Here is a 16734-nt window from a genome sequence, read left to right on the forward strand (position 1 = left end):
GTTTTGAGTTCTTTTTAAAATTCCATTTCTATTTTTTGACACACTTAGGACATGAAGACTGCTCTATTAAGTCATTAAATATTAAATGAACTAAATTAAGTTTGAAAAATTACCTTAAGCTATTTTTCTCATCTTGAGTCTCTGAAATAAATCAAACAAACTACATTCTGTGTGAGGTCCTTGCCAGTCTTTGAAAGCCTGCAGTAAAGTACTGTGAATGTTTTACTTTTCCTGGTGTTTGTGCTTATTTTGGCAATGAATAGAGAAAGGCAATTCATGTTTTTTTCTAGTAAAAGATATCGCTGAAATTTACTCTTTAAAGCATATACTTTGTTAAGTAATAAAAAGTTTCTACCTGCATATCACCCCATACTTTAGGGCCTCAATGTTGGTTTGTTTTTTTGATTTTTTTGTTTGTTTGTTTCCCTTCTACCTTTCTTCTCCGTGAAGCTGTCATCTCCATCTCATGCCTTTTTAGTGGGCACATTTCCCTTAAATTTCATTAACAAAATGCTGCCGGGCTTGGTGGCTCAGCCTGTAATCCCGCGCTTTGGGAGGCCGAAATGAGTGAATTTGCCTGAGCCCGCGGGTTCGAGACCCGCCTGGGCAACTTGGCGAGCCCTCATCTCTACAATAAATTTAAAAAATTAGCGGGGCGTGGTAGCATGTGTCTGTGATTCCAGCTACTTGGAAGGCTGACGCAGAAGGATCGCCGGAGCCCAGCAGGTCAAGGCTGCAGTGACTGGGAGCGGCCACTGCACTCCAGTCTGGGCAACTGAGTGAGACTCCAACTCAAAAAAAAAAAAAAAAAGCTCCTTTTTCTCCCTTTCTCTCATTTCTGGATATGACAGTTTTATCAATGTCTGCTTTAAGAAAGCAGGGATAAAATGATGAATCAAATTTCTGAAATAATGCTTTGTAAAAATGTGAATGATAGTAGCTACTGTTGATGGCCTACTGCGCTTTCAGGCACTTGACAAGTAATATTTAGAATTTATCCAGCAACCCTAACAGTAAACGTTCACATGGCTCACTCAAGAAAACTGAGTCCAAGAGAGTCTAGGCACTTGCCCAAGGTGACTTAATCAACCAGTAAAGGCTAGAATTGGAGTCTAGTTATGGCTAATAGTAAAATTCTCTTCCCAATCTATTGTCTTCATATAGGATGACTATATACGACAAATCATGTATGCACACATATATACACACATCACAAATGGGTCTCAGAACTTAGAAACATCAGAGAAAAAGTAAATAATTCTTTTTTCTTGATCTTTTCTTGGAAATTTGAGATCACTGCCTCTGTAGTCAGCATACTTGTCTTTTTTGAGAGTATTAAAAACACACAATGTTTTCATGTCAAGAAAAGGATCCAGAAGTCTTTCTGAATTAGATTTTGCCCAGTGCCAGCATTCAGCAATGTCCCTTCTCAAAGCCTCAAACTCACTCCTCCCAATTGCTCTCACTTAGAGAGGTTCCAAGATACCTGGCCCGTCCATGCCTCCTTTTTCTCCTTCCGTAGGGTCTCTTAAGCAATTACTCCATTGCCAGTGGTTCCCAGCAATGATGACCCCATTTTCACTCTCATCTGTATGTCTTCAATGACCTTTGGGGTATTTACAGGAACATTCCCTTTAATTAAAAGAATTTGCAAGCCTCTCCATGATTGAGAAACAAATCTGCATGAACCAGAGAGAATTCTAGCAGAGAGCTCCTCCTCCCCATACACACGCACTCCAGTACTTGCTGAGGTGCACAGAACTTTCAAGAAACTTTATTCCTTCACATGTATGATGACCTCCCACTTTATGCCAGGCTCTGACTTTGGAAAGAGAAAACAAGATTAGAGTTTAAGAAAAACCCAACCATCCCTGTTTTTAGAGAGCTCAGAATCAAATGGGGCATAGAGATACATAAATAGAAAATTGCTTTAAACTGTGTTAAGTGCTTGATAAAAAAGAGAATGGATTCACTAAGGTGTCTTGGAAAAAAACAACCCATTCTAACATCACATAAAGTTCATTTATGCATGCTCTGATCCGTTTAACCTGAAGATTGGGCTGAAACCACATAATGTGAATAAGCTCAATGGGAATATTCAGTTAGTTTAGGAGACTCATTCCCACTGAACTTTAGAAACTGTCATTTCCCTGTGCCATCTATTCATATAGCTAGAGGGCATAACCATGGTACTAGATTCTTCTTTACCAGTTTTTCCTGTGAAGTAACTAGTTAGCTATGAAAATCACATTACTGAAAGACTTCTGGAACTTAAACAAAGAGTAATTAGCATTACATATTAATTTTAAACAATAAGGTCTCTATTTACTGAAAAATAAATGGAACCCATGAAGGTCTCCAAAATTATGATAGCTTGACCATGTTCAACATCTGAGTATAGTTTCACCAACTCCATTTAAGAATCCAGAGTTTTCAACCAAAGACAAGTACCTGGTCTTGATTGTGTCTACCCTCTTCTTTCTAATATCTCATCCCAGGTGGCTTTATTTTTCAAACAGGCCACTTCCATTAGTTTTACACTAGAGTAACAATACTTATAAGCTACTACACTTTTTTTTAATGAGGATATGGCTTGTTATAAGTGGGTAAGAAAATCTTAGTACTTTGTTACTCTAATTTGCACAGATTAACAAATAAATGAATATTTTTTAATGAATCTGTTTTCACTTTTTAGCTTATCCTTGAATCCAAATTAGAGTTTTAAAATCACCAGTTAAAAGTGTTCATTCTGATTCCATGTTAAAGCTACTCATTTTTAATTCAGTGAGTCCCTAGATTTCTGTGCACACTTTCTCATGACAAATTCTTTTTTGATTCAGAGCACTCCCTTATTGGATTTCGTATCTAAAAAGTAAGCTCCCAGGAAACTTCCAGTATATTCATGTCATCCAGCTCCCTAGCATCAGCTGGCATATTCCTTATCAGGGCCTGCTGTCTCCTCTGTATACATATATTGTCATAAGTATCCTCAATCAATAGTTCTAGGATAATGGAGGTTTGTCCAGTTAAAATTGTAGTAAGGGTTATTTGTGATTATCACTATCTCTATACATTTATATTTTAAAATAATATTTGATAAGAGTTACGTTTGAAATTATTAGACCTTAATCTTAAATCATTCATCATAAGGTTGTGGGTGAAATCTTGTCTACCATCCTAGTTTTTCTTGTTCTGTTCCTGTTTGTTGCCAAACTTCAATGTGAGCTTTTAGAATTGGTTATCAAGTCGGTAACTTCCCAAGTGGAATATTTTCCTGCGATTCTTATACTCATTATTCATTTATTTTGGTTTCATATATTACCTATAAGAGCTGTAGGCTTAAAATAACTTTGAATAGCATTCTGGTTCTTTCCTATAGAAAATTCAAGCTTTGATCTTGTTGTTCTCTTTGATTTCTACAGAGTTTCCCTGAAACTCTATCTGAAGGGCTGTATTTCGTTCCTTATTATTTGCGCATTTGTTTTCATTTTGTATTGTTTTACATTTTAACAGTGAAGAACTGCTATTCTCATTGAACTACTGGAATAAGTAAATGAAGATGCAACATATTGCATCAAAAATAGTGGATAGCTGTATTAAATAATTTTTGGAAAGCTATTTTGACACGTGTTACATATTGGCTTAAATTACAGAATGAACATAATATACAAAAGAATGCTTAGTTCCCACTCATAAGCAGAGAGTTAGAAGAAAAGGAAAAACTAGAAAAGAATGAGAAGGATTTTTGAAGATCATGGTAAATTTAGTCCAGATGAAAAGAAGGACTTTCGGAATAGAAATTCATCCTGAAATGAGACACTTATGGAGATGTAGGAGCCGCGCTTATGGAGATGGGGATGTCTACTATTGCTTTTAACTTAGCATATATGTATGCCTTTGAATCATAATGCATGAAAGCATTTTGGAACGTTAAATGCTCAAAAACTGTGGCAAGGAAACCTACCAGCTTCCATCCTTTCCTCTGCATTTCTACTTTTCTCTGGTACTGTCCAACAACTCCCTAGTTATAGATGAAATTCCAAGATCAGAGTTGACTGGTCAATCTGTTATTGTTAATCATCATTTATTCATACCATTTATATAGAATTGACCAGAATGTCCTCACACACACACACACACACACACACAGACACACACACACACACACACACCTCTCTATAACTTAAAAAAAAAATTTCCCATCACACTTTTTCTTTATCAGGTAATGTTGTCCAAATGTATAGCTCTATAGTTCTTGGATTGTCCCCTATACTTTTGCAACAAGCAAGGAGTGACATCCAGGACACTTAAAGGCCTTATAGCTTTGGCATGGCACATGCAGTTACCTCAAACAGTCACAGGAAGGTCACACTCCATGGGAATACTGGCTAGCCTTGCAGGAACCGAAATTCCTGGAATTCACCCACTACAATGATAGTGGCACTGGCAAGGGCATTGTTTCATTCACTTGAGCCATGGCCAGCTCCGGCAGTGAACATTCAGAGGATTGCATTTATAGGCATCCCCTGGGGACCACTGGGCTACAACTGTAGGTGATTATTCAGGTGATTTAGGTCAAAGTCTATTTACTGACCTTAAGCATTTTATTATTTTAACAATCAAGAGTGTACCAGCTCATACCATCTGAATATCAGCCCTGGGTATAGCCACAAATATCTTGTGTAAGTACATTTTTTAACATCAAATCTGCTACTTATTAAGAGTCTTCATAATTCATAGAATATCTTTCCTTGGTGAATAAGGGATAAACTAAATAATAAAAGTAGCCCAAAGTCAATTTGTTACAAAATGAAATCAATAAAACTATCACACCTGTAATTCTACTAGGAAAATAATTCAGCTTTTCCATTCCATATTTCGCTTAAATAAGTAGACAAATAATTAATCAAAGTTGAGAGGGAGTGAGCTAACTCTTCCCCTGGAAATTTTAACACAGGCCCTGTTTATCATATTACTCCATGGCTTGGAAAATTTCTTAATATTGTAATAGTAAAGTAGGCAAGGATAAAACACATATAATAGTCCTTGTTTAATTGACAAGGATATTGAACATATTCTTAACTACTATTTTTACTCAGAATACCTCATTTTAAAAGATATCATGTGAGAATAAATAGCATATGCAATAGAATTGCATCAGAAACAGCCTCAAATGATATTCTTTCAAATTTATATCACTTTAAAGAATATCTATCAACAGTTATAATATTTTATTATTTGCTCATGTGTTTACTTATTTATTTGATGATTATTTTGTTTCACATTGCATAAGAGAGGACAATAAGATTGGAAAATTACTATAAGAGAAATATGCAAACCTGTCTAGAGGATGAAGAGGAGAGCATTGGCCAAAAAACACCCCACAGAAGTTATCTTGTGGTGAAATCTGAGTTCGCTAGGCAAATGAAGAGAGAAAGACATCCTGGAGAAAGAGAAAAGTTTATGTAAATAGAGTGAAGTAGTTATGGGGCAACTGAGATGGGAGAGCTAGAAAGGAGTCAACCATAAAGGTCTCTAAGAACCATACCAAAGAGTGTGAGTTACATTCTGGAGCTAATGAGGGTTCTTTAAAAGGAAGCAGGAAATCTTACAATCAAATGTGTAATTTAGAAAGTTCACTGGAGGAAGGCAGGCTGGAGGTGTTCATAATGGTCAAAGGACACCGCAGTAGTTTGAAGATGGACGATAAATTGGCCCAGTGGCTGAACAATGCTATGATGGCATGTAGTTGTGTCAATATGAGTGAGGGCACTTGTGGATAATTATGAATCAAATGTGTTGAATACTTGATTTTTACTAAAAGTTACTTAAAGTAGGCACTCAATTGTAGAGTTTATGGTTCTGCCTATGCATATCATGTTACATACATGAGGGAAAATAATAAAAATTTCTGACTATGAAATATATTTTTAAAATTCTGACAGTGACTGTAGACAGGTTTTAGGGAACGATTAGATCTTTTTCTTTATGTTTAAGATGCTGCCATCTAGTGACGCTTTTATAAAATCACTTTATAGTGATATTCAAGTTCTTACCTTCCAGTCCTTTCCTCAAAACAGTTGCATTTTAATAATATATGTTTTCTGTCATCCTTGAAGAAAGAATCACACATGCATTAAAACATATTATAGAAGCTGCACTTGATTTTTTGATTTGGTACCCCCCACACACACACAATGGACAGTTTTGTGGTATCTTCAAGGTGCCATTCTTTAGAAATAATTGATAATAAAAGTACTTCCTTTTCAATTTCTTGAGTTTTCTATGAAAAGTTTAGTTGTAAAAATCTATGAAAAGTTGAGATGTAAAAATTGCTTCATAAAAAATCATTGCTTTAATTAAAAGTGTTGGTGAGAAAAAAGAGGGTTTTAAATTTAGAATAATTAACTTTTATTTTTTCCCAAATGGAATTTCAGTATTATAAGTTTTTCTTCTAATACAAGCAAATACGTGCATATGTGTGTCTATTAAACCTAAACATTAGTCTGCAAGCCCAGTATTGATGGAGATGAATATATTCCTTTTCTATCACTCCCCAGGTTTATATTCGGATGGAGCACCTTTCTTACTTGTATTACATATGGGGAGTGGGCAGAGGGGCTCAAAAAAACTCCAGAATAATCTTTTGCAGGGTTGGGCCCCTTGTAGTACAGGTTTCCTCCGCTAGGTAAGTGTTCTAGGAACCGATCGGCATCAGTATAGCAGGTAGCGTTGTTTTGAGAGGCTGCATTTGCTTCAGTTAAATTTTTTTGGAGATTCTTTCAACATGTTTGCCTGTTTCATGATGGGTGACTTACCAGAGCACCTGCCCACACTGCGTTGAGTGTTCAGCAGATGTTGATCAAAAATGGCATTATCTCCATGCCCCACCCTCCCTATTCACCCGATCTCACCCCAAGTGACATTTTTCAATTTCCCCAGATGAAAGTTCTCAAAGGGAAATGTTTTGCTGATGTGGAAGAGGTGAAGCAAAATCAGCAGAAGTACTAAAAGGCATCAAAATTGATGGGTTCAAAAACTATTTTGGATAGCGGAAATAGCATCTGGATAGGTGTTTTGCATCAAACAGAGAGCACTTTGAAGGTGACTGAAGTTCAAATAAATACAGAATTTTTTTGTCCATAAATTCCAGGTTTTTTGGGTCCCCCTCAATATTGATAATTTTCTGGTGATGAATAGAGCACACCTCCATTCTCTTCCTCCCTCCCCCCCAAAATTAATTTTTGTAGTACCAATGAGAACTTTTCCTTTTGTGAAGTACTAGTTCTAGTCACATTATAGTGACAGAGGTTTAAAATGAATTAGCTTTTCAATATATTGAGTTTTCTTTATGAAAACTAATACTATAAAGTAGGGTGAGCAAATCTTTCTGTAAAGAACCAGGAAGTAACTATTTTAGGCTTTGTGGACCATCTGGCCTGTTGCAACTACTCAATTTTGCTGCTGTAGTACAAAAGCAGTCATGCAGTAGTGGGAAACTGCCAGGGGAGTGGGAGTGGGATTGGCAGTTGAAGGAAACTGCTAGGGGAAGGAGGGGTACACCTCATCAACAGGGTACCTGCATAATCAACATTTGTATACCTAACCCTGAATTGCATCCCACATCTTTAAAATTTTTTTAAAAGGCAGACATGGACAATATTTAAGCAAATGAAACTGGTTGTGTTCCAATTTTTTATTGAAAAGGTTATGGTTTGAATTTCTCTGCTGTAGGGAAAACTCCTGTATGGTAGTTTTAAGATATATGGTCTTAGGAGGTGTTACATCAATTCCAAAATTCATCCTGCTACAATTATTTACTTCAAACTCTTTTTTTGTTGTTGTTTTTTGCGTTGGAGTCTCACTCTGTCGCCCAGACTGGAGTGCAGTGGCCGCTCTCGGCCACCGCAGCCTCGACCTGCTGGGCTCCGGCGATCCTTCCGCCTCAGCCTTCCAAGTAGCTGGAACTACAGGCACATGTTACTGCGCCCAGCTAATTTTTGATTTATTGTCGAGATGAGGTTTCGCCAAGTTGTCCAGGTGGGTCTCCAACCCACGGGCTCAGGCAATCCACTCACCTCAGCCTCCCAAGGCTCGGGATTACAGGCTGAGCCACCGAGCCCGACTTACTTCAAACTCTTTACTCCTATTAAGAGATGTATTCCTCCAGCCTTGCAGGAAATCTAAAGTCTGGGATATGTAATTGTTATAGGTACACTTCGTAAACTAATAGTAGGTAAACCCAGAAGTGAAATGTTTTGCAAAGATCTTCCACCCTCATTGAACAGTTTTTAAATTTATGTTCATGAACAAAATTGTCTTAATGTGAAGTCAATCTCTATATATTCTCAGTAAACAATTTAAAATTTCGATATGCAGAAAGTTAAATGATTTTGATCATAGGTAACTATATTAGAAGTTACTACTTGGGTAAAATTTGGATAAAATATGTGTTAATTACTCCAGTTTTTCACTGTGGGAAATATAGTGAAAACAGAGGCTTGGTTTCTACTCTTAAATCATGTGAATTCCACTTAGCAGACACACAAAACACTTGAAACCACATGACAAGTAAATAATTAAGAGAGAATGAAGTCAGATCAGGAGAGACTGTTGAGTAACTAAAGTCAGTGTATATGGAGAAGAAAGTAAAGTCAATATGAACTTTGAAATTCTCTCCCAAGCAACATAATTATGTTTCCCTCTATCATTGGCTAACAATACTCAAAAAATAGATGCCAGATAAAACAACTGGCTCATATTAAAAATCTGCATTATACCAAAATGTGCATATTTGCTTATAGAATAGCACTGAGCATGGATAGATACTCTTTTTCTGACATGGGTGCTGAAAGAACTCAAGCAGAAACTGATCCATACCTCTCATCCTGTAATCCTTTTGCAACTTGAACTCTTTAAATGAAATGGCATCTATAATTCCTAAGATTATGTAAAACATGTCTTGCTCCTTTTGGATTGAGTATGTATATGTCTGTTAGGTCTTGCCATAAAAGTGCTATGTAACAAATCATTTCAAAACGTGTTGGGTCGAAACAATAATTATATATGGGTCAGATTGGTGTCAGCAGGGCTAAGCAGGACTTGGCTGGAAGGGTCCAGCTCTCCCCAGCTGAGCTCACTCATGCATCTGTGGCCTATTGAGGTGCGTAGGGGAGCAGGTGATGCAGAAGGAGCTCAGATTAGAATAACTGTGATCCATATTTCTTTCGTCTTCCATCTGGGTCAGTAGGTTGGCACAAGTAAGTCCTTTTCGTAGAAATGGCAGAAGACGAGAGACAGCAAGCCTAGTGACTCAAGCACTTTTTGAAACTCTACATGTATTGCATGTACTAACATTCTGTTGGTCAAAAAATATCACATGGCTGAGCCCAGTGGCAAGGATCAGACCTTGCCCAGAGTGGGAAGAATGGAAAAGCTAAATTACAAAGAACATACATACAAGAAGGGACAAAGAATCAGAACTATTGGTACAATTTATCACTTGACCTGATTAGATTAAATTTAACATGAAGTGAGATTAAGTGCTAAACAAGAAAACTATTAACTTCTTCGGATTACTAGGCTATACTAAAGCAGTAGTTCTGAAACTTTTTAGAAATAAAAACCTTTTATATGCTTAAAAATCATTGAGGATCTCAAAGAGGATTTGATATTGAGTCTAACTGAATCTATATTTAATGCATTTGTAATTAAAATAGAATTTTAAATTTATCTATCTATTTATTTATTTATTTTAATTGGTGTCTCGCTCTGTTGCCGAGGTTGGAGTGCAGTGGCACAGTCACAGCTCCCTGCAGCCTTGACTTCTGGCTCAGGCAATCCTTCTGCCTCAGTGGGACTACAGTCATGTGTCATCAAACCTGGCTAATTTTTTTATTTTCAGGTTGTGTGGTTTTTTTGGGGTTTTTTTGGTTTTTTTTGTAGTGAGAAAGTCTCACTATGTTGCACAGGTTGGTCTCAAACTTCTGGTCCCAAGCAATCCTTCCTCTCACCTTGGCATCCCAAAGTGCTGGGATTACAGGCATGAGCCATTTCACCCAGCCTTACTTATTCATTTAAAAATAATAACAAATCCATTACAAATTAACACAAGTAATATAGTGTAATAAAAAAGCAATATTTTCTGAAAAAAATAGCATTGTTTATATTTGACAAATTTCATTCACATCTGACTTAATAGAAGACAGCAGGTATTTTCTACCTTCTTTGTATTCGGTCTCTTTTTTTCTCTAGATGAAGTTTATGAAGAAAATTGGTACACATGCAGATATATAGCCAGAAAAGACTAGCTCTGTTTTTTTTACAGTACACTCTGCTAGTTAATATTGCATTTTGAATAGATCTTTTATCAATGAATAATACGTATGTAACATCAAGCGTTGGTCATTTGGAAAATAATGGTTCATTGAATTAGGTGTATTTCCCAAATATTGACATATTTAACTACATAATATTTTAAAAATTATATTTTACTACTAAACCTAGAAATATATCTTAATATTGGGAAGCAGTCATACTCATGAAAGCGGATACAAGTTTTCCAGTGTTCTATATTCTGTTGGAAACTCTAATTTTGTCACTGGGAGAAAATACTATGGGTTGTTTGTGTTGAATTAACACTCATTTCATTCACTTTCAGAAGACTGTCAAATGCCCACACGTGAATTACCGTTGTTTGTCAGCAACTCTTTTATGCTGAAATGACTCTGCATGAAATAAAATTGACTAGTTCCCCCTTGCAACTCAAATAATTGGATTAGTGCATTGTTTTGAGATAACCACCTTGCTTCAGAATGTGACCTATTATTTTATACATAGTTCCCACATTAAATGTCAAAAATATGAGAATTAAGGTGTTGCAATTTTTTTTTTTTTTTGAGTTGGAGTCTCACTCTGTCACCCAGACTGGAATGCAGTGGCTGCTCCCGGCCACCACAGCTTGAACTTGCTGAGCTCTGGCGATCTTTCCGCCTCAGCCTTCCAAGTAGCTGGAACTACAGATGCGTGCTACCATGCCCAGCTAATTTTTGATTTATTGTAGAGATGAGGTCTCACCAAGTTGCCCAGGCGGGTCTCGAATCCGCGGGCTAATCCACTCACCTCAGCCTCCCAAAGCGCGGGATTACAGGCTGAGCCACCGAGCCCGGCTGCAATTTAATGAAAATAGATTATTTTTACAGCCTCAACAAGGAGATTTTTAAGTGAAACTTTGTCCCGCCTGCAAGTGAAGGGCTAGGACAAAAGCAGGACTGCTAGTACACTGCCTTGCCCCTGCCAGAGTACCAGCAGTTTTCCCCATCACTGCTTTTGCATTATCAGTGAAAATGTCAACCCAGTTAAAAAAGCAAGGAATGTCTTTGTATTACGAAAATTGCTTATATTTGGCAGGCCTCCTAAAAGATTCTTAAGAATTGTGGATCATACTTTGTGAACCACTGCATCAAGAGTGAACCATTAATTATGGTATAGTAGCTCGTCAAAGATTTTCTTGAAGATATTTGTATTTACTGTTTCTAATCATTAAGCAAATTCAAAACTTCTAATTTTGTTCTTCCCTAGGGTTGTTTCGTCGGCTTTGATCTAGCACACGCAGTTGGAAATGTTGAACTCCACTTACATGACTGGGGAGTTGATTTTGCCTGCTGGTGTTCCTACAAGGTACAAACTAGTTAATGTATTTACATCCTCTTATTTCATAATCACATTAATCTAAGGGAAAAATGACCAATGGGCCAATTTTAATTATTTGAATTAGTTTCCCTATTTTTAAAATTGTTATATTCTCTGATTTTAGTTAACAGTGGAATCACATGATAGAATAATATGAGTTATAATTTAATTTTAGTACTTCTATCAACCTAGAGAACTTATTCCTCAACTCATAGGCTACTATTAAAAAGTCAGGAAGTTCCAGAGAAAAAAACCCACACTTAGAATTTAATTCAAATTGATTATTTTAGTTTTTATTGCTTATGTTATGAAATTTCCACATATGTAAAGATACTTTTAAAGAATCAACTTGGTATTAGAGAAAAACTTAATTGACAGGGAGCATGAAAATGAAACCAGTGTTAGTTTTTAAAAATATGATACTTCTATTACTATTAAAATATCTTATGGCAAAAATAATTTAAATGCATGAATTTTTAAATCAAAGAGATTTCAATGGAACTGCTGTCAGCTAACTGGGGCAAAATTTGGCCAAAATGTAAAAGCTATTTATTAACATAATAGTACTATTTTTCACTTGGTTTTTCTTTGAAGAAGTTGATCTTTTTTTTTTTTTTTTTTATAAAAACTTAAATAATCACACATTTTGAACTGGTAACAGATTGTGGGTTCATAACAAAATTCAAATGATTACCTTGTTTATTTTTTGTTACATATTCAAATAAATCCATACTATTTAATTTATTTTCAATCCAGTATTTAAATTCAGGAGCAGGAGGTCTTGCTGGTGCCTTTGTCCATGAGAAACATGCCCTCACAATTAAACCTGTGTGAGTATCATTTTCAGATACTTCTTGGTGATGAACAGATTTAATGTGCATTAATAATATGCCAAGTTTATATGAGTTCTTTAAGATGCTATCCATTAAGAATCTGGGGTGCATTATAATTATTCTATTACTCTGTTAATAATAATATACTTTATCCAAAATAAATACTTTCCAAAGAGTTCAGTTGGTTGAACAAGAAATTTAATCAGAAAAGGGAAGCTTCAATGCTAAAAATGAATCATTGCAATCATGTAGAGCAGATGGTTTAATGCAAAGAGACCACTTGATTTTTTTTCCAAAAATTAGACTTCAGAAAATTTCAGATTCCTCGCATTGATGAATAAATCAAAGGCAACCTCAGAGCTGTGCCTAATAGAGTCTTAAATGTGGCATGTTATTATTAAAATTACAGCTACCTTTAAAGCTATAAATGTTACATGATGGCTTGTAGGGAATATCTTCTGTCCTAAAAGACTTTATAATCCATGAAACTGGAGGAAGCTGAACCCTGAACAACAGACTGACTACATAAAAAGTAATACTTTTCTATTTTATAGAACTCTTCATTTTTTGGAGGAAGTATAAATGCAAATGCAATACACCAACAAATTTACACATTTTTATTTGACTGGGGAGCTCATAAGTTTTCCTTTTATTTTTATCTGGTATGGAGATAAAGAAATAATATTCCAGGAAGAGGAAAAAAAGCCTTTTCATAGTTGTATTGGAGTATGTGTGATGAGAAGACTGACCAGACGCCTAATAGATAATATAGTAATATTTTATTAGTTTTCTGAAACTTCTCAGTCACTGGTTGAGTGGTATAATCTTTATAAGAATTGAAACTGAATTAGTAATAGCGTTGGAAGCACCTCACATTTCTGAAGTTCTATGCATATAAATCCTAGGAATTTAAGATTATTTTCTGTAGTTTATTTAATCATATATTCTTTTCAAGATTCTAAGGTTTTAAAATTAGACAGGGCTTTTTATTTAGATAGGTATTTAGTCAAGTAGACATTTTCCTTGAATATATTGTTGTCAATACATTACATTTCTCTTCATACCCCAAACTCTCTAAATGTATGAAGCATGTTATAAGCGTTCTGTGCATATCTGAAAAGTCTCTCTATTTTATTTTTAGTGAATCCCATTGATAACGTTTCACCTACATATTTTTTACCACATAGACAGTATGTTAGATGTTGCTAGCTTTTGTATGCTGACTCACCACCCTCCCCATTTCTCATTCTCTATGTATTTAAATTGTAATCGAGGACTCAATATATTGTATCTATCCAAAGGGCAAGCAAGTGGGGCAGGGGCTGGGGCAGAGGAAGTCACCACAAATTCTAGAGAATGCCAGTGTTTGGAGTTCAGCTCTGTTCATACAGCACAGGTCTGTTATACTTGGGATTTCTCTCACCATGGACGAAGAACAGTGGCAGATGAAGAAGTTATAGTATTTTCATTTTGTGAAATTTCAGAATCTTCTAGACAATGTTTAAATACACATTAATCCTATGCTTCCAGGAGAAACACCATCTAGGCAGACTGGGTTCACAGTGTAGCTTCATCTCTTGGTGGTCTGTAACCTGAAGAATACTCTTTGACCTCTCAGTGTTCTGGTCTCTGAATAGCTATGATATCAGTACCTGCCTCATAAGCAATTATTGTGAGAATACAATGAAACGATGCTTGTAAATAACTAAGTGTAGCCACTTAAGTATTTTCTATGATCAATCACCACCTATATGAAAAACTTCCAAAATTTGGGAAATAAAGAAAAAAGATGAGTGACACTTAAAAAAGGTCATTGTGGCATGCTTTAACAGCCTTACCCAAGTATTATTTAAGAATTATTTAGTACTTACCCTAGGTACTTTTCTGACTCACTGTAAATTTGTGTGTTAGCATGTAGTCTTTTACCCAGTAGAGATCATTTCTTTCAAGCAGGGAAGATAATCCCAAAGGTTCTGATCTGTGCCCATGTAGGACATTAAATTGTATCTGTCACCAAGTTTATATCAGCAGGCCTTTGATGACAGTAGAAATCTCCATTCCTTGAATTATCTCTTATACCAGCCATTCTACTATCTTACTGATTTCCACATTAATTAGTGAGTTGAGTGAGATGTTTCATGTGTGTCCATTTCATATGTGTTTGAGAGTCACGCTTTTAACTTTTTTTGAAAACTCTATGTTATTAGTTATTGTTATCTAGCATTTTGACTATCTTGCAGTGGAGACTGACAGAACTCAAATCAGACTTGATTAGTGATTGCTATGTTATGGGAAGCCTTGGTTACGGTTGTTTTTCTGTTTATTTATATTTTCACACTCTTAAAGCTTCTTTTTCCGTGACGTCAGTGACTAAATTCAGTACTGGCAACTTCCAGCCTTAGCTCACTCTTCTGTACCAAGTATTATGTATTATATTTAATTTGTGTTGGGGGATTCAAGCTCTTTAATTAGGAATGGGTTGCAGCAGGTTTAGACAAGACAAGGTCAAGCTATTTTCAAATAATCTGCTTATTGTCCTTGACAGAAAAATAAATGTTTTGCTAAAACTTCACTTTGTGTCTCAAAGTGTGTTTTACTTCTTTATGCATCTGCAAACTAAATGCCCCTGTGGGAAGAAAAGTTGTAGAGTAAGCAATGAAAAGACAGAAAGCTGAAAATATTACACTTTCTGAATAAGGCTACTTGCCTAGGTATTACAATGATGTTCAAGAAATGAAAGCATTTTGAAGATGGGGGAGAGGAAATTTTCTTGTGGGTAATATTTATATTACATAGGTCAGATCCAACTTAGAAATTTTCAGTGTGAGTACTGACTCTATTGCCAGTTAATAATTATATTTCAGTTATTAGGACTCCAAGATCAGCTGATTTAACTGTGTTAAATAAACCTTGTTGCCTTACTTTTTTTTTATATCTTATAACTATAGAGAAACTAAAGAGTTTTTCCCTGTTCAGATAGTCAGTATGTTGCTGAGAACCATATGGAGAACATCAAATACAGAGGAACGAAAGTAACTGCTGTTGATGTTGTATACTTTGTGAAGTCGTCTTTGTTGCTTAAAATAGGGTGACATCTAGTGGCAATGTATTTTATTTCAACTAAGTAATATCTAAACACTTCCTAGTGCATTCACCCTTTAAAAAGTATTTTTAGATAGATAGATAGATAGATATTTAAATTATATGTTTTTATTTTTGACCATTTGACTATATATTTACAGCTCATTAATTGTTTAGTTAAACCTTAAATAAAGAGAAAACAAGATGAGGCCTGGGAGTAAAGTGAGGAGGCATTCCAGGTGCATGGTTAAGCAGAATGCTGAGATGTTCAAGGCTGGGGTAAGAGAGGTATTATAGCAACGGTGGCCCACCTGGTGTAGAGAATGGATTGCAGGATATGTAATACAGCATTCTAGAAGCTTAATATTTGATCTATATACTCTGGAAACTATCTTTTATGTGGTGTTTCCATTAGCAACTGGCAAATTACATCTGTACCCAAAATGTTCATTTTCTTTCTTTCTTTTTTTTGTTTAAATAGGCATTCTGGCCATTGTTCAAAATGAATGACTTAAGACTTTTTCCAGGAGCCCTTGGCCCATAAAGAAAATAAGTAAATTAGAGGCCAGTGTCAATCCACTGCATTAAGCATCATAACTCAAGCTGTTATTCTCAACTAGAATTTAACCTTTTCCCAGTTCATCATCACCTGTTCTCATTGCAATGCCATATTCTAAATCTTGTCTGTAGTGAAGGACAGTAAAGTAGGACTGGCTATGAATACCTGATTTCCTGGGTGTTATCTCCCCACTTCAGGGCAGACTTCAGTCTATAGGGTTAATTTTTGCTCTGAAATATGAAAGGAGATGCTTTTAATAGTACAAATTAAACAATCAGAAACATACCACTTTAAAAAGTACTTTAATAGCCTTGAATTTTTATTACCATTATGGTACATTTTTAGAGAAATATTTAACCTTTTGATTTAGAAGATTCAAAGACAACTGAGTCCCATGATAGGATTTCTTTGTAAGATTCCATAGATAGCATCCTTTCTTTTTTATTTTTTAGTAGAGATTCTACTATGAAAACAGAAATGGATCATATAAGTTCTAAAAATTCCTTATATCACTTACTTTTTCCTTCCTTCCTTCCTTCCTTCCTTCCTTCCTTCCTTCCTTCCTTCCTT

At 35.6% G+C, this 16734-nt stretch overlaps 1 protein-coding gene across 1 annotated transcript in view; it reads left to right on the forward strand.

The window, feature by feature from the left end:
• KYNU (kynureninase) overlaps positions 1 to 16734 on the forward strand; it is a 136484-nt gene that overhangs the window by 65104 nt on the left and 54646 nt on the right. Inside the window, exons 9-10 of the mRNA XM_008061398.2 lie at positions 11581 to 11679; positions 12448 to 12521. Of these exons, the coding sequence (XP_008059589.1) occupies positions 11581 to 11679; positions 12448 to 12521 (173 nt within the window). The remainder of the gene's footprint in view (positions 1 to 11580; positions 11680 to 12447; positions 12522 to 16734) is intronic.

This window comes from Carlito syrichta, unplaced genomic scaffold (assembly GCF_000164805.1).
Source record: "Carlito syrichta isolate Samal-C Ts95f unplaced genomic scaffold, Tarsius_syrichta-2.0.1 Scaffold305239, whole genome shotgun sequence".
NCBI lineage: Eukaryota > Metazoa > Chordata > Mammalia > Primates > Tarsiidae > Carlito > Carlito syrichta.